At 43.9% G+C, this 17869-nt stretch overlaps 2 protein-coding genes across 2 annotated transcripts; one reads left to right on the top strand and one right to left on the bottom strand.

The window, feature by feature from the left end:
* Positions 1-10796: 10796 nt before the first annotated feature.
* On the bottom strand, positions 10797-11437 carry LOC124502417 (histone H2A.J). Its single transcript, XM_047067059.1, has one exon. The coding sequence runs from the start codon at positions 11354-11356 to the stop codon at positions 10967-10969; it is 390 nt and encodes a 129-aa protein (XP_046923015.1). The 5' UTR covers positions 11357-11437; the 3' UTR covers positions 10797-10966.
* Positions 11438-14459: 3022 nt separating this feature from the next.
* On the top strand, positions 14460-17050 carry LOC124501644 (histone H4). Its single transcript, XM_047066011.1, has 2 exons — positions 14460-15630; positions 16186-17050. The coding sequence occupies exon 1, from the start codon at positions 14539-14541 to the stop codon at positions 14848-14850; it is 312 nt and encodes a 103-aa protein (XP_046921967.1). The 5' UTR covers positions 14460-14538; the 3' UTR covers positions 14851-15630; positions 16186-17050.
* Positions 17051-17869: the final 819 nt, after the last annotated feature.

The raw sequence follows: 17869 nt of genomic DNA, 5'->3' as shown, positions 1-17869 counted from the left end.
CATGTCAGAGGTTTGTTAAATAGAACAAAGCTAAGAACTAAGAGGTGAGCAAAACATGCTCTGGGAAACTCTGGCAGAGACGGTGGCACTCGCTAAAATATTCCAACGGCTCTTCGACAAATTCCAGCCTTATTGGCATTTAGATTAAACATGGCGCTAGTTCAGGGCGCCTGGGGGGGCTCAGTCCGTTAAGCGTCTGACCGGCTCAGGTCATGATCTCACAGTTTGTGGGTTCGAGCCCCGCGTCGGGCTCTGTGCTGACAGCTCGGAGCCTGGAGCCTGTTTCAGATTCCGTGTCTCCCCCTCTCTCTGCCCCTCCCATGCTCATGCTCTGTCTCTGTCTCTCAATAATAAATAAACGTTAAAAAAAGTATTAAAAAAATAAAAATAAATAAACATGGAGCTGGTTCTACTCAAGGAGCTGAAGCAAAGAAGAGTGGGTGTGAGTTCCCCCATGCTTCTACGTCGGCTACTGGAAGAGACAGGAAGTAGTGGTATATATATGGAAAAAAATGGCAGAACAGGCCGGCATCTGTAAGTTTTGTGGACTTCATTTAAGGTCTACTCTTGTGGGAGCTTCAGGAACACAGGAATTTCATCTGTTTTATTTGCTCTTGTTAGCACACTCTGTATATCAAGGGTCATGTGAGGGGGGTGACCTTTGTCATGCGAGGCAAGGCCCAGTTGTATTCTTCCCCTATGGCAGTGGGTGCCTGCTCACTTTGCCTTCGGATTACTAAGAGGCCTGGCCCTCCAGAGCCCCTCTTTGCATGTTTCCGCTCTGTTCTCTGGCCCCAGGAAACTGAACTGGGGAGACTGCATCAATGGGCTTTTTTTGTCTTTTGGCTTTCACTGGGGCCGGCCAATGAGAAGCAGGATACTGGAGGAAGGGAAGAAAGTGAGGTCATGGGAACTATTCCCTTGGACCCTCCCTGCATGGCTGTCTTGGGTTATATTCTCTTGGTTCTTCCTGTCATGCAGGCCCCCCCCTCCACTCAACCTTCTCCTACCAGGTCTGGTGATCACTCCTTCCTTTCACTCCATCAAGCCTAAGGGTGGTAGTGGAGCCCAGCTGTCACTAGCCCCCTTCCATGTGGTTTCCCTTTGCGCTACTCACATCATTATAAATAATCCCATTGGGGCGCCTGGGTGGCTCAGTTGGTTAAGTGTCCAACTTAGGTCGTGATCTCACAGTTGGTGAGCCCCGCATTGGGCTCTGTGCTGATAGCTCAGAGTCGGAAGGCTGCTTCTGATTCTGTGTCTCCCTCTCGCTCTGCCCCTCCCCCCTTTCTCTCAAAAATAAATAAAATATTAAAAAAAAATAATCCCATTACTACACTTTTCTCAACTCCCCGTATTTGGGCCATGCCATCTGTTTCCTGGCAGGATCCTGGCTGATTTAGTTCCCGATTTATTGAATAAATATAAGATTTATTGAGGAAGTAAATAATATATGAGACAGGGAGAAGTCATTGAACACAGATAACAAGTGAGTTCATAGCATAAAACTCTCAGAGTAGCGTTTGGCACATGGTTAACTACAATGTGCTTGCCAGAATAGTCTCTGCATTTCAGGATGAGACCCTGGCTGTGATGCAGGGGATCGGCTGGCTGCAGGATGAAACACCAGAGCTGGGAGACCCAGGGGGAGACCACTGCAGGCAAGCACCCAGACTGACGCAGAAGCGTGGAGGAGAGGAGCTGAAGATCTAGTTCAGGGACAGAGAGCACAAGACTGGATAGTCCAGGTCATCGAAGGGATGAGACAGAAAGGGAAGGAAGAGCATAGTCTCCAGCTGAGAGCTTTGGTTGTATGGCAGTGACGTTATTCATTATTCCGGGGACTTATAAAGGGTGTGGCGCAGGTTCGTTAGGCGTAATGGTGCTGAAGAGGAGGAAAGGGACGATAAGAGCAGCTAACACTTGCGGAACATTCGCTGTGTGCCAGGCCTTCTCAGCATGCCCTCTGCCTCATATGCATCAATGTATTCAGTGCTTACTACAACCCAGTGAGGTAGCTACTGTCATTTCCTTCATTTTACAGATGGGTCAATTGAGGCACAGAATGGTTAGATAGCCCGCCCAGGGTACCCAATGAAGGGAGTCGAAATTCAGACCCAGGGAGGGGGTAGTAGAACGAAGGGAACTGGTCTAGTTCGGAACAGGCTCAGGTTGAGATCTCTGGGAGAAAACCCCATGGGAATCTGAAATGGGCAGAGGAAGTATGAAGCTCAGGAGGCAGGCAGGGGATATAGATCATAAACACTGACGGACACACAGGGTAATACAAAAGGGAAAGAGAAAAGCCACAGAGAAAATATAAGGTAGGGCACCTGGGTGGCTCAGTCGGTCAAGCATCTGACTTGGCTCAGGTCATGATCTCACAGGTTCGTGAGTTCGAGCCTCGCATCCAGCTCTGCACTGACAGTGTCCTCTCCATCTTCCTTTCTCTCTCTGCCCCTGCCTGGCTCTCTCTCTCTCACTCTCTCTCAATCTCTCTCAAAAGTAAAATAAAAACTCTTTTAAAAAAAGAAAAAGAAAATATAAGGTAATGATTATAACAATAGCAGTAATTTACTGAGCCCTTACCATACACTAATCACTAAATGCTTTATGATAAGGGATAGACACTATTACCTTATTTTTTAATTTTTTTTTTCAACGTTTATTTATTTTTGGGACAGAGAGAGACAGAGCATGAGCGGGCGAGGGGCAGAGAGAGAGGGAGACACAGAATCGGAAACAGGCTCCAGGCTCTGAGCCATCAGCCCAGAGCCCGACGCGGGGCTCGAACTCACGGACCGCGAGATCGTGACCTGGCTGAAGTCGGACGCTTAACCGACTGCGCCACCCAGGCGCCCCACTATTACCTTATTTTTATGCATGCAAAAAACAGAGGCTTAGCCAGCTTATAAACAAATGTCTATATTTTTATTGAGTTGAATTTTTTTTTTTTCTGACATGAGTTCAAATAAGAATAACAGTGGTGGGGCACCTGGGTGACCCAGTCGGTTAAGTGACCGACTTTGGCTCAGGTCATGATCTTGTAGTTTGTGCGTTTGAGCCCTGCATGGGCCTCTGTGCCGAATGAAGCTTGGAGCCTGGAGCCTGCTTCCAAGTCTGTGTCTCCCTCTCTCTCTGCCCCTCCCCCACTCACACACACTCTCTCTCTCTCTCTCTCTCCCTCTCTCAAAAATAAATAAACATTAAAAAATTTTAAAAAAAGAGTAACAGTGATTTCTATTTGGGCTGGGCAATGGGGAGCAGGATATTGGAAGATGGGAGGAAAGTGAGGTCATGGCATTTACTTAGTATTTATATCTAAACATACAAAAATTATATAGAGAGAAGTATATATAAATATAATATAAATTTAAAATATCATTTATTATGAGCGATACATGGATTATATCATGTTAAAGAAACCAGGATACTCTTATCCTACCCAAAGACACACAAAAAATGATTCAAGATAAAAAGTTCCTTGATGAACATGAAAACAAGAGGATGTTGTTAGAGGATCGGGATGTTTGAAGTATACAAATGTGGGGCTGAAACACCCAAAGACAGTAGCTCCCTCTTGTGCGTGGTGCTTGGACACTGCCAGCAATTGTCTTGAGATGCCCTTGTCCACTTCCACGGTTCAGCAAGCCCTCTTCCGGGTGTCACATTTTTTCTTTAGCCACTGACAAAGGGGAAGGCAGCCCAGGACAGCTTTGTCACCAGCCTGGACTGTCAGCCAGGCCTTGGTGCTGCTGAGGGTTGGCCTCACAGCCACACCATAGCTTTCTGTGGAACATAAACCATGTCATAGAACGCCAACAGCAGACCAGGCCATTCTGTGACCATGAAAAATCAAAACCAAAAGAAGACTCCTCTGTAATCGTGTCTGAGCACAAAAGTCCACAGGGCGAGAGTGGACAGAAGCCTGACAAGTCTGTTTCTGAGCTATCCCCCGAGGGCTGAGGCGTTCGGGACTCTTCAGACCAGCGACCCTAGGACAAACTTTGCTTTCAATCATTATTTCTAAATCAGATAAAGAGCTCTGTCTTTGTGTCCCTGAAGACTGGTCCATTTAGTTTTGTCTGGATCTGTGATCAGTGATGACTGGCCAGTGGCTAAGTTGTGGGGATCAGAAGTTACCCCCTTTTTTTTCAAATGTTTATTTATTTTTGAGAGGGAGAGAGGGTGCGTGCGAGTGGGAGAGGGGCGGAGGTGTGTGGGGGGGGGCGGGGAACACAGAGGATCCAAAGCTGACTCTGCACTGAGAGCAGAGAGCCCAAGTTGGGGTTCGAACTTGTGAACCGTGAGATCCTGACCTGAGCTGAAATCGAATGGTTAACCGACTGAGCCACCCAGGCACCCCAGAAATTACCCCATTTTTATAAACCATGTTATTTTTCCTAGTTGTCACAATCTAAAACTGCACCTCTTTCGAGCCAACCACTTGCTTCCTTCATGTTTTCTCATTTTAATAGGAATTTGTACATCTCTGTCTGTAATAAACACAATTTCACCAGGGATATTTTAGAGTTGCAGTTGCCAGTTGGGCTTTTGAAATGAACAAGATAGTTCATTTGAGAAGTACTTTAAAACAGAAAGCAAATAAACCCACATGAGGAGATTGGTTGGTCTGATTTGTCTTAAAAAGAAAAAAAAAAAAGGTAACTTAATACAGGACTTATCCCTCCTTCCTTCCCAACTGGAGTTAAGCAATACTGGCTTTTTAATTGTACGACTTGATAAAATTATCGAGGACCTGAGTTACTTTCTAAATGTGCTGTCATTCTCTTTTCTGTGTGTATGTGTTAAAATCCGCTGTTCAACACCTAAACTTTATTTCCTCTCCTTATACAGAAAACAAAGTAAAGCTTTACAGTGGTAATTTCATATCTGCCTGAAGCCAGTTGCCTTCCTTTCTTTTTCTTTTCTCTTTTTTTTTCTTTTTTTCTGTTCTTCCTTCCATTTCCCTCCCTTGGGAAACTAAACATTAGCTGATTAAAAGAAAATTACTTTGTCCAGGTCAAATTTCTCATTTCAAACATTTGAAAAAGTCTATATTATACTAACTCAAAAAGATATATGCACCCCTATGTTCATTGCAGTATTTTTACAATAGCTGAGATATGGAAAAAACTCAAGTGTCCCTAGATAGATGAAGGGAGAAAGAAAATGTGGTGTACACACACACACACACACACACACACACACACACACAGGAATATTATTCAGCTATTAAAAAGAATAAAAACTTGTCATTTGCAACAACATGAATGGACCTAGGGGGTATTATCTAAGTGAAAAATGTCAGACAGAGAAAGTCAAATACCATATGATCTCACATGTATATACAATAAAAATGAAACGACCAAGCTCATAGATACAGACCACAGATTGGTGGTTGCCTTAGGTGGCAGGTGCGTTGAGGGGGTTGGACCAAATGGGTAAAGAGAGTCAAAAGGTAAAAACTTCTAGTTATAAGATAATTAAGTCATGTAGATGTAATATATAGCATAGTAACTATAGTTACGAATACTGTATTGCATATTTGAAAGTTGCTAAGAGAGTAAATTCCAAAAGTTCTGGTCACAAGAAAAGAATTGTCACCATGTGTGGTGACAGTTGTTAATTAGACACAAATATTGAACAATTATGTTACACCTGAAAATGTTATACGGCAATTATACCTCAATAAGAATAACTATAGCTTTCTACAAATGATATTTATAAGCAATATATATTTCTTTAGGAAAGTAAATAAATTAAATAACTAGTTTGATGAATTAATAAGTTACCACTGTTTCTGTAACTTCTTTAAGATTAAAACTTAAAACTTCAATTAAAATTAAAACATGTAAAAATATTCAACTAAATATTCAATATTCAAAAAATATTCAATATTCAAAAAAATATTCAACTAAATGGAATGATTATAATAAAGGACATATTATTAAACGGTTCTTTGCCAACATTCTTCCCAGCTTTTTAAACAAATGCTGTCCGTCCAACTTCAGCTCAGGTCAGGATCTCACAGCTCATGGGTTTGAGCCCAGCGTGGGGCTCTGTGCTGACAGCTCAGAGCCTGGAGTCTGCTTCAGATTCTGTGTCTCTGTCTCTCTCTGCCCCTCCCTCACTCATGATCTCTCTCTCTCTCTCTCTCTCTCTCTCTGTCTCGGAAATAAACATTAAAAAAATTTTTAAACAAATGCTCTCGTTGTCATCAGATACACCCCCAAATTTCTGTCTGTGCAAAGTGAAAATTCATACGGTAAAAATGCATATCCATTCCAACACCATTAGTAAACTGAGTCAACCTGTCCACATTGCCTGTGTGGGAGAACATAACTTTTAAAGAGCATTTTCTAATTATATGGCAAAGTATAAGCAAATTAGGGGTGTCCAGGAGTTCAGGGAGCCAAACTATGAGAAGTCTCCATCCTTTGACAGAAGGACATGGCCCATGTCCTTCCTTCTCCTCAGCTCCTCTTCTTCTGCCAGGAGATTAGATCTCATAGATCCCCACATCCCGTTCAGCTGTGGCTGTTTTCTGTACAGCCACTTAGGCATCTATACATATAGTCTGTGTATGTATATTCCCTCTCGATGACTTTAGCCACTGACCATTTTTAGTTATGACTCCCAAATTCTCATCTCCAGGCCAGACCTTCTTCCCTAGGTCCTCTCACATCCAACTGCAGCCATTGTACTCTGACTCCCCTGCCTTGGTGCGTGCTGCCTCTCTGCCTGGAACACGCTAGCATGTCAGGCTAACTCACACACCTAGGCCTATCTCAGGTGCCACTCTCCCCGCCAGGCTGAGTGATACAGGTGCCTCTGTTCCCTGTTACGGAAACACCTGCTTTTACCGAAACAGATGTTTCGCCAAAACATCTCCCTTTCTTTACGTGTAGCCTGTTATACTGTAATCTTTTTTTTTATTATATTATAATCATTTTTCTGAACAGCTGGTTATCAATTATAGGTTTCACGCATAATATATACGCAATAAGTTGTTGAACAAACAGGTTCTGTTTTTAATCTGCGTGGGTGTAAAGCCATTAATTCCAAAATAGGCTGTCTTTAGGGGCGGGGAGAATGCATATTAAGATTTGAATCTGACCGGTTAACAAGCTTTAACCATTTATTACTCTCTTTCCTGTTATAGGTTGATTTGTGGATGTCCTGTAATTAGTAAAACAGCCACTAAGCTTGTTTTCATGGGTTGCTATCAGAAAAGTCACAGGATTGCTAGAGTGATGTTTTTCTATTTCAATAGGTGCCACAATTATTGCAATGCACTCTAAATCGAGTTGCGCATAGAAAAAATTACTTGTTTCTACATGGGAAACTTTTGTGCTCTCATTCACATTAACTCAATGACTCCTCTGCAAAATCCACTAATATAAACTCTGCTATTATGCCCCCTTAATAAATAAAACTGAGGTTTAAAGAAATTGAGCAACATTTCCAAAATCACCTAACTAGTATGGGGCAGAGTGGACTTGAACTTAAGTCTCGTTCCACATGGCTGAAGTCCTTGAACACCATGGTCTATGACCTTTCAAGGGCATTTGTGAAGAGTGCATACAGTAGGTCAGTCATCACCAATTACGGAGACAGACTAAACCTTTTGATTCCAGGCAGAAAAAACTACACAGACCAGTTCTCAGAGAAACAAAGACAAGACTGGTCCCAGAGGAAAAACAAAACATAAATCCTACCCAAGTCACAGCCTGCCACATGAATGACTTACCTTGGCAGGAATGTGTATGTGTGTCTATAAATACAACTGTGGATTGTAAATGTATTAAAAAATCAGAATTCAGGTCCCATCTGTTCTGTCCTAAGTCATTTTCTATGCAGTCTAGTGCTTGAAGAAATGTTGGCCTTTGCAATTAACAGTCATACATTGGCAAGAATTATTTGTTCATCGAGGATCACAGGCTGAATTGATTTTGCAGTAAATGCATGCTTACTGCAAAGTAATGCAAAAAGTAATGCAAAAAGTATGCATTTTTAACAGCCAATAAATTATTCAGGTTTAAAAAAACCCTTGAAAACAGAAATGGTGAGGGGCATCTGGGTGGCTCAGTTGGTTAAGCATAACCCTTGATTTTGGCTCAGGTAATGATCTCATGCTGGGCATGGGGCCTGCTTAAGATTCTCTCTCTCCCTCTTTCTCTGCCCCTTCCCTGCTGAGGTGCAGGTTTGTGTGCCCACTCTCTTATAAATGAATGAATGAATGAATGAACGCACAAACAAATACATAAATTACAGAAATGGCGAGAGACTGATTGAGTCTTGCAGCAAGGGAAGTATTTGAGGGGAAACAATCCCTGGAGCAGTGGAGGTGGTGCAGGAAAGGGGGCACTGGTTGTACTTTTAGGCTTGACTGGCTTGCTCTTCATGTAACAGGGTTAGACAGACTCCTGTGAATCTTCAGAGGAACAAGAAAAATTGCTTTTTTCTTATAAATGTCTTGGTGGCCCTTGTTCTTGTTTTGCCACCATTTTGGTAATAACCTTTCAGATGCCTCAAATCTTTTACAAAATTAAGACTTAAATGTCGGGGCACCTGGGTGGCTCAGTCGGTTGAGCTTCCGACTTCAGCCCAGGCCATGAGCACACAGTTCGTGGGTTTGAGCCCCGCGTCAGGCTCTGTGCTGACCACTTGCTCAGAGCCTGGAGGCTGCTTCGAATTCTGTCTCCCTCTCTCTGCCCCTCCCCCACTCATTCTCTCTCTCTCAAAACTAAATAAACATTAAAAAAAAGACTTAAATGTCAAAACCAGCATTGGATATGTACACTTTATATCATATATATACATATGCCATATATATGTATATATATTATATATATGCCATATATATGTATGTATATTATATATATATGCCATATATGTATGTATATATTATATGCCATATATATACATATATATGTGTGTGTGTGTGTATATATATATATATATATATATATATATATAGTCCTCTACTGCCTACCATTTCCCCAAAGTGGTAACACTGAGAACTATCCTAATGATTGTGTGCTAAAAAAACAAAACCAAACCAAACAAAAGCCTGTTACAGTTATACCTTAACCTATAAGGGTAACCCCAGATCTTGTAGGAAATCATACTTTTTTAAATTTATTCAGCACCTAATATGTGCCTCATACGTATAGTAAATGAACTATCTCAGTCCTTAAAATTGGTATTATGACTGTTTTACACATGATGAAGCCTTCTGGATGGAAGGTAGGAATGCAGTAAATAAATAGCTGTGGACATCTTGGCACCTGCCCATGGTACCCTTGGAGTCTATTCTCCTGGGGAATTAGGGGGCAATAATCTGCCTCCTAACAAAGATGTGTGTAGCCCTCAAAGTTGACCATGTCGGAGAAGTAATCCCGACCTTCATTTCCACAAGCAGCAGACAGACACAGTATTAATGGAAACTGAAGGGGATTCTTTTTCTGATATTAACATTTCTTTGTTCAATGTCCTGTCTTCAGTTACCAGGAAAAAGAAGTGAGCTCACAGAGAGTGGAAATCTAGTTGTCCTCATTCACAGCTGTACTCCCTCAATAAATACTGGGGAAGAAATAAAGAAAGTCAATGTGGGAAAATGGGCCACACACTACCAAAATGAAGAAATATATATATATATGTTTTTTGTTGTTTTTTTTTTTTTTTTGAAAGGAAGACTGCAACTCTGACTCATAGGAAAGAGGACTCCAAAGATGTGAAATCTGAACTGGGATCCTACTTGTGGGCCTGGTGGGCCAGGATGAAGCTTGCAGAAAAGGGTAAGATGGAAGGGTCAGTTGAGGACAGAATAGGATGGCTAGGGTTTAAACTTTTAAATGTGGATTCCTGATCTGAGACGTGTTTCTTCTTGCACTTACGTTATTTACCCTTACATTTTCACACATCCCATGTTTATTAAAGCATTACTGTACAATTAAGCAATGCAAACCCTAGAAGACTGTTGGGATGAGATCTTTACTCCATGCCAATGGGGGAACATAAAAGACTTCAAGCAAGTTATTTGTTGTTAGGAAGCAAAATCAAATTGATTACATTTCCAAAGGAGTATAATATGGTGGAGACAAGGCCATCGTGAGAAAATCATTTTAAAAGCTCCTAAGCATAAGCAACTCATGACTAAAGACACTGCACTGTTATGCAACATGAGTGTCAGGAGAACAAATTTACTCATGACTCATGCTTCTGTATTACACATCTTACTGGATGTTTCCTTCACCTTAAAGAAATGTGAACATAAGTGTGTATATAAAAATACCTGCTATCCAAAGCATGTAAACACAACAGCTATTAGGCTAAGAAAAATCTGTTGACATGGTGTCATCAGAACCACTCTTCCAAGACTGAGAGTTACTCCATCTTTTGAAAAGTATGGCCAGTAAGCCAACGTCTTGCCAGACACCAGCTAGCCCCTACTGCGTCTTCCAAATTGGGTCGTCCTGAACAGCCGGGACAAGACAGAAGAGTGAAAGCCCTGGGAAAGAGGTGTAAAAATAATCCCCCTGCCGCAACCGCACCCTACTCTGCCTATCTTTTGCATTAAGGCGAGTAGGGAGAGACCCCAACTCTGCCCAATTCCAAGCCAGTGGGTCCCTCCTGGTCTCCTTTATCCGCCCACAAAACGCCTCGAGGGTGCGGACCAAAGTAGCCCACAAAGCGGCTGAAGCCAACCCACCAGTACCTGCTCCAGAGGTCTCCCGGTTGCCCCCCGGGTCATCCGGAAGGTCCCCGAGACTACATAGCTCTCTCCACCACACGATTTTCACCGACTTTATTGGCCCTGGACTTGGCGGGCCCCTCGCCGCCCACCTCCCCACTATATCTCGCCAGCCTTCCATGACATCGAGTATATTGAAAAATACTGCGGGCGGTTATGAAAAGAGCCTTTGCTAGGAAAGCCAGCTCCCCTGTGGTGGCGTCAGGATCACTTGCTCTTCGCCTTTTGACTCTCCGTCTTCTTGGGCAGCAGCACGGCCTGGATGTTGGGCAGGACGCCGCCCTGAGCAATGGTGACTTTCCCCAACAGCTTGTTTAGCTCCTCGTCGTTGCGGATGGCGAGTTGCAGGTGGCGAGGGATTATTCTGGTCTTCTTGTTGTCACGAGCGGCATTTCCAGCCAACTCCAGGATCTCCGCTGTCAAGTACTCCAACACCGCCGCCAGGTACACGGGTGCCCCAGCGCCTACTCGCTCCGCGTAGTTACCTTTGCGCAGCAGTCTGTGTACTCGACCGACCGGGAACTGGAGGCCCGCGCGGGAGGACCGAGATTTAGCCTTTGCCCGCACTTTGCCGCCCTGCTTTCCACGACCAGACATGTTCACCTCTCGCCAAAAACTCCTGCCTGCGAAGCGAAACGCAGCAATCCAGCTCTGAGCAAGTGAATGTGAAGTACTACACCGGAACTGCCTTTAAGACTTTGTGCTGACACTAGGCGGTGCCTTCTCATTGGGCGCAGCAACATCCTCAGTTCTATTGGCCAATGACAGGCAGGCTCCGCTTCCAACCAGTGCTCCTGGTTGAGGGACCGCCTTCTCCAGCTCTCTCCAATCAAAAGAGCAAACTCCTAGTCCTCATTTACATAACCCCCCATATGAATACGCAGGACCGGACCGCTCTGCGTTTGGGGCCTCCGTTGAATTCAGTGCATCCTGAGATTTGAACGTGCAAGTTTGCTCCAAGGAACGTCTTAAGAATTAAGGAACCATGGTTAGAAACTGAAAAATCTGGAAGAGCTACTCTGTCTACAAGTACGAAGCACTCCAGCAAGAAATACTAAAAGCAATTGAGGACGCAGGGTGAGCCCTACTTTGCTATGCCCGGTAGGTGGATTTTCTCACCGTATACAGCATCCTAACCAGCTAATTATCTGACTCCAGACCCCGCGCTTGTGGGCAACACTGCCCCTCTGCCTGCCGTTTCTTTAAACATGCGCGCCTTGTATCCTGCAAACTCAGATGCGCCTGCTGTTACTCAACAGTGTGGGGAGCTGGCCCCAAAAGATGCCTCGGACTGAACTGACCATCTGAACTTTCTTAATCAGCCTAGATGACACTGGATCCCCGCGCAATTCTGCCATTCACAGGTTGCCAATCTTCGCTTCTAGGGACTGCGAAACTAGAGTGCTAGACTAGACGTGAATGCTTTCTTCAGAGACTGCAACAAGTTCGGTTAGCCAAAACCTAACATGTCTTGTCTTTGAGGTTATGAGCCTGAAAAGAGTCTCTGGATTCCAGGGAGAGGCCGCAGGAGCAGCACAAAATCTTGGCCCTGGTTTGCTCGTTATTCATCACCGCGCTGCTGATCATGTTCTCCAAGGAGACTGAGGGTCTCCTTGTAGAGGAGTCCAGAAATCAATATGGTCGCCTAAGACATTCTGGTGGCACTTGGTAGTTCCCTTTCCCAGTCCTCTGCTGCCCCTGTGGTGCTCCAGTCCTGAAAAGACTAAAAAGAATGGTAGCAACTGTACTTACCTAAATTGCAGAGCCATAGCATTTGGAACAAAATAAGTTGTTTTGTTTTTTTTTATAAGAAACTATTTTTTAACAATTCACTGACATAATTTAACAATTATACAATTATACTATTTGTTTTAAGCACATTAAAATAAACAACATTTTATGTGGATTATAGTATCCATTTAAAAGTAAAACAAATTTACCCTCCCACCATCCTAATTAAAGATTTGATTGCAATGAAATCACATTTTTGCCTATTTCTGTATGTGTCCTTATTGCCTAGAACAATGATTAACCTATATATACATAGTAGACACTCAATAAATGTCTTTGAAGTTGAGAAGCAGTATACTGTTATGATTAAGTCATTCATTCTGAAGCCAAACTGCCTTGGTCCCAATCCTGGCTGTACCAATTACCAGTTGATAAGCTCTGTAGGTATCCCAAAGTGTTTGGAGATTAAATATGTTAGTAAGCATCCAACAACTGCTAGATAAACTGAATAATGGACAAACCTCCGGTGCATTTATTAACATGTTCTTGATATGAGTTTTGTAAATTTTGCTTAAATTTTGCCTGTATTAAGGGAAACTTTTAACAATTATTATTTTGGATATGTTTTCCTTTTATTCTTGTCAGCAAGAGGATTTCTAACTTGAAAATGTTCTAACTTTGATTTTTTAGTCTTAATAAAATATAAGTTAATCAACCAATTTACCATAAGAATCCCGATCTCTTCAAGATCTGATAGACTTTTCTTTCTTCCTGTCAAGGATTAAAGTCATGTAGTACAATATGACTATTCAGGATTTTTTGCAGTCATACACACAGTATTCTGAGGACTCTTTTATCACTAACAATGAAAATGTGTTATGGAGATGGGTAAGAATGGGTAAATTATAAGCATTTATACCTATCGAAAAAATTGCTATAAAGCTTTTTTTAGAAAGTTAAAGACTGGGGACAGGGAGTACAATTCACTACAATATTCCTTCCTCCAGATGTTAAGTGCCTGGGAAAGAGTTATGAATCATCCTCTAAATACTGCTGCCTTTTATCAATAAAACCTTTTGGGAGGACAGAGAGTCCTGTATCCTAGAGCGGTGAAACTACTGAGAGTTTCATTTTGTTCAGGGATTCTCTTAAGAAAAAGATTGAAAGCCTCCTGATGAGCTATTTGCAATACAAATCACTCTTTAAAGCTACGATCATGGGCTCTATTATTTTAAGACCTCTGAATTTTAAAGTGGAAGATGTGAGAACCTAAAGTTTGAATGAAATAAGAAATGTACTTTATTTCAACTAAATAATCATAGAAATCGTTATTTGTTGAAAAGCAAAAGTGCGCGGGGTTGGGGAAGAGGGCAGAGGAGGCAGAATAATCTGTAAAGGGCGCACAAGCAGTGATAAGGCAAAGTCTGGGAGGAGTGAGGAGGGAATAAGATCTTTTTTGAAACAATTTTAATTCTTTCTTTGCGGGGGTCACAAAAGAGAAAAAAGTATTAAAAAATCTCCTCTGCCTCCCACTAGTGACTTGAAAAGATCCACAGATGAAAAGGTGTAAAGCTAATTGCTTTGAAATCTAACAAGATAGAATGCATTCCCGGCTACTATTTATTTTTCATATTAGTCTGGGAATGCTGTTAATAAAGTAAGCATTCCTAGAAAGCGCGCGAGAATGGGTATAGAGGGGACACGGGAGGGAGGAGGTGGGGAGAGGAAGCCAGCGCGCATAAATCTGGCCTATTTTTATTGAAGCGTTGAGAAAACGAAATACCAATGAGTCTTTCCTCAATTTTACAGTAAAAGTACCAAAAAGCTTTCCCAAGAAAGCAAACAACGAAAGTCAACTCCTTCTGCTCACAGCTCCCTCCCTCATTTTGGGAGGGTGGAAAAAAAAAAGTCCCTTCCCGCCTAGAGCTCCGCCCACTTGCTTGAGGTTTTCAAACAGGTCCGCCGCCAGGCAATATAAGGCTTGGTCTCCAGTCTCGTAACCCTTAGCTTCTTGCTCTTCGGCTTTCAGGTTTTTGCGTACTGGAAGGATGTCTGGTCGCGGGAAAGGCGGCAAAGGGCTGGGAAAAGGAGGCGCCAAGCGCCACCGGAAGGTCTTACGGGACAACATCCAGGGTATTACGAAGCCCGCCATCCGCCGGCTGGCCCGCCGAGGGGGTGTCAAGCGCATTTCGGGACTCATCTATGAGGAGACCCGGGGAGTGCTTAAAGTATTTCTGGAGAACGTGATCCGCGATGCAGTGACTTACACGGAGCACGCCAAGCGCAAGACCGTCACGGCAATGGACGTGGTGTACGCGTTGAAACGCCAGGGCCGCACGTTGTATGGCTTCGGTGGCTGAGCAGTCCCGGCGGCTTATCTCCACGTTTCTAAAGGCCCTTTTAAGGGCCCCCAGGACGTCAAGAAAAGAGCGAACACTTTGCATTTACTGTGTGAATGTGGAATCCAGACGCAGATCGGTGCGTTGGGTGAAATGCACCAGCCCGGTGTCCTGAAAGTACCTGTCCCGGAGGGTAGCTGCAGGTTGCAGGCGGCGGGCTTTGGGCTTCCGGGGGGAGGTGTGGGCGGTTAGTGCTTGCAGTAGGGGCCCAGCGCCGCTCGCATAGGATGTAGTCTGGGGAGTGCGGTACCGGGTGGAGACCTCGTTCTATGGTACACATACACACTGGGCTCCTGAGGTGACTTCGGGTTCCATTTGAGGGAAGGAGGCATCTCCACTGCAGAAAAACCACGTTTTAGATGTGGCGGTTGGCTTGTAAGCGGCCGAGGCCTCTGTCCCTGAGCCTATATACAGGATTCTATGCAAATTAGGACTAGTTGGTGCTGCCTCCGATTGGGTCTGGGGACCACGCGTCAGAGGGGACGGGTTCTCGTCAGTGCGGCACGGTTGCCTGGCCCCCGTGAACGCGGAAGTGCAGATAGCGCGGAAAGTGCTAAGTGCGGTTCTAGTGTGGCACGCAGTAGTGCCGCCTTCTGTGAGTATTTTCTTTGCTGACGTTTGAGTAGGAGGTGACCCAATGCCGACGCTGAATAAAGGCGGCCAAGCGCGGGCGAAGTCGAAGGCGGGGCCAAGGCTCGCGGCCTCGGCCAGTGGCCAGCTGCAGTTAGCGGCATGGAGCGGGTGAGCATCCCGGCCCGAATGCCTGGCGGTGGTGCTCTGACCCCTGGCCGTGGAGATTCAGGAGTTAGCCGGCAGTGCGGCCAGGGGTGCGGGGCGGCATCGTGCTGCTGTTCAGGAGGAGATAAGCCCTAGCTGTAGAGTAAAAGCCCTTTTCTGAGCCGTCGGCGGGGCTGTGGGTGGGAGATGGACGGAGGCCCGCGTTCTGATAAATTCGGTAGAAATGGTGGGGGCGAGGTAGCTGTGTAATCGCGAGTCCTGCCCACTGATTCCGCGGTGTGGCCTGGAAACCCGGAGCAAGGGGCGGCCTGTTTGAGGGCGCTTTCCCCAGGCGACTGTAGGATCAGGACCCTGGGGACCGGTCTTTGTGCTGGCCGGCAGGGGCCGCCAGTGGGGCGAGGCGGGAACGGAGCTCACTTGGAAACATTTCTAGTATTCTCCAAGCGGAATCTGGCATTATACCAATTATTGGGGATAAGGCGCTTTGGAACACTTTGTGTCCCATTACTGCGTTTGATTCCCCAGCAAACTTATGAAGTATTTATTGCTATTTTACAGATGAGGAAACTGATAATGGGGGAGTAAGAATTGGAGGCAAGAATTGAACCCAACCCTGTTAGATCCTGCACCCTTCGGCCTTACCTTTATATGACACTGCTTCTGCCATGGAGGCCTCTTGGCCCTATTTGCTGATATTTCACTTCTAAGTATTTTCCCCTACTCCATAAAGATTGAAGTGTGTTCGTGATTCTGGTATTAATTAAATTTCTAGGGTACTGAGACAGTCCCAGAAGCTCAACTTTCTGTAATGCAAATGAAAAAACCGAGTTACTTAAAAGAAACAGCAAAGTCTGGCACACTTTGGTGCCTCTGTATTTGTTGACCGTGGAAGGGTGAATGTAAGTAGGTGGTAGATAGATAATGTACCTATTAGATCTCCAATTTAACATGAATCAAATATTAGGGTGAAGATTAGGACCCCAGTGGGTCATGGATATAAGTATTTGTATGGCAGTTCAATATATCTATTCCTTAAGTATTTAGCTTACTAGGAATTGCTTAATTTTTTTTTTTTTGGCTTGTATTTTTGGTGATGGCCTTATTTCTTCCTAACTGCCTAATAGAATTCACGTTCTGCCTTGGAACATAGCTATTTTTGCTCATGTCTTATGCTCTTTATAAAATATAACCAAATTATTGGAGCACAGGAAATCTTTATATTTGTCTGTATGAGTCCTATGGTAGTACTAGCGGTCCTAAAGTAATCATGTTTTCCAAACCCAAACTGGGTCACATGATTTGAGAATACAACAAAGTATCTGAAATTGGAACTGAGATTTTTCTGAAGTTGACTAATAAAATGCCTTACTGCAGGGGCCTCTGGGTGGCTCGGTTAAGCCGCCAACTTCCGCTCAGGTCATGATCTCACAGTTCATGAGTTTGAGCCCCGCATCGGGCTCTGTGCTGACAGCTCAGAGCCTGGAGCCTGCTTCGGATTCTGTGTCTCCCTCTCTCTGTCTCTCTCTCCCTCTTCCCTGGCTCACACACTCTCTCTCCCTCTCAAAAGTAAATAAAACATTAAAAAATTAAAATGCCTACTACAAATGTTTGTTAAAGAACTTAAAACTTCTCTGTAATGCCTCCCTTAAATGTGAACGGGATGCTGTTGAAATTAGCAAAGTGATCTCTTCTGATCTTTGAACATTTAATGCCTCCTTTGTTCCAAGTACTGTTAAGTTTTGAAGATTCAGAGATAAATAAGCACGTGTCTGCTATCAAGAAGCTTCTATTTTCTTAGTAGACATCGGGAGGGTGGTACACGTGTGGTTTACTCTAATAGAGGGGCATGAATGAGGTGCTGTTGGTGCACAGAACAAATTTTGTCAGGTGTAGGGCTGTCTTCAAAGGTCAGATGGTATTAGAAGGGGAATGCCACACCAAGCTTAGGGAACAAATGTCATGAACAAAGGTCACAGTAGTTCCCAGGCCTGGTGTATTGGGGACCTCCTACTGTTGGATATTTCATTGGTCCTGTGTACTAATCTCTGTGTATTTGTTTAACTGTATTGATAATATTAATTAGAATGTACACTTAAATAGCACTTTATACATTTCAGAAAGCTTTCATATAGGGAGGCAACCTGATAAGTACGAAAAACCCTGGACAGGAAATTGGGTCTTAGATGGTAATTGTGATCTTGTTGCCAAATATCAGTGTGACATTTGATTATTTGGCTTCTCA

The sequence above is a fragment of the Lynx rufus genome, unplaced genomic scaffold, assembly GCF_022079265.1.
Source record: "Lynx rufus isolate CCGP_SWC_20201006 ecotype Redwood Valley unplaced genomic scaffold, mLynRuf1.p SCAF_7, whole genome shotgun sequence".
NCBI classification, from domain to species: Eukaryota; Metazoa; Chordata; class Mammalia; order Carnivora; family Felidae; genus Lynx; species Lynx rufus.
The sequence above is the reverse complement of the archived record's forward strand: the minus strand, read 5'-3'. Positions and strand labels throughout refer to the sequence as shown.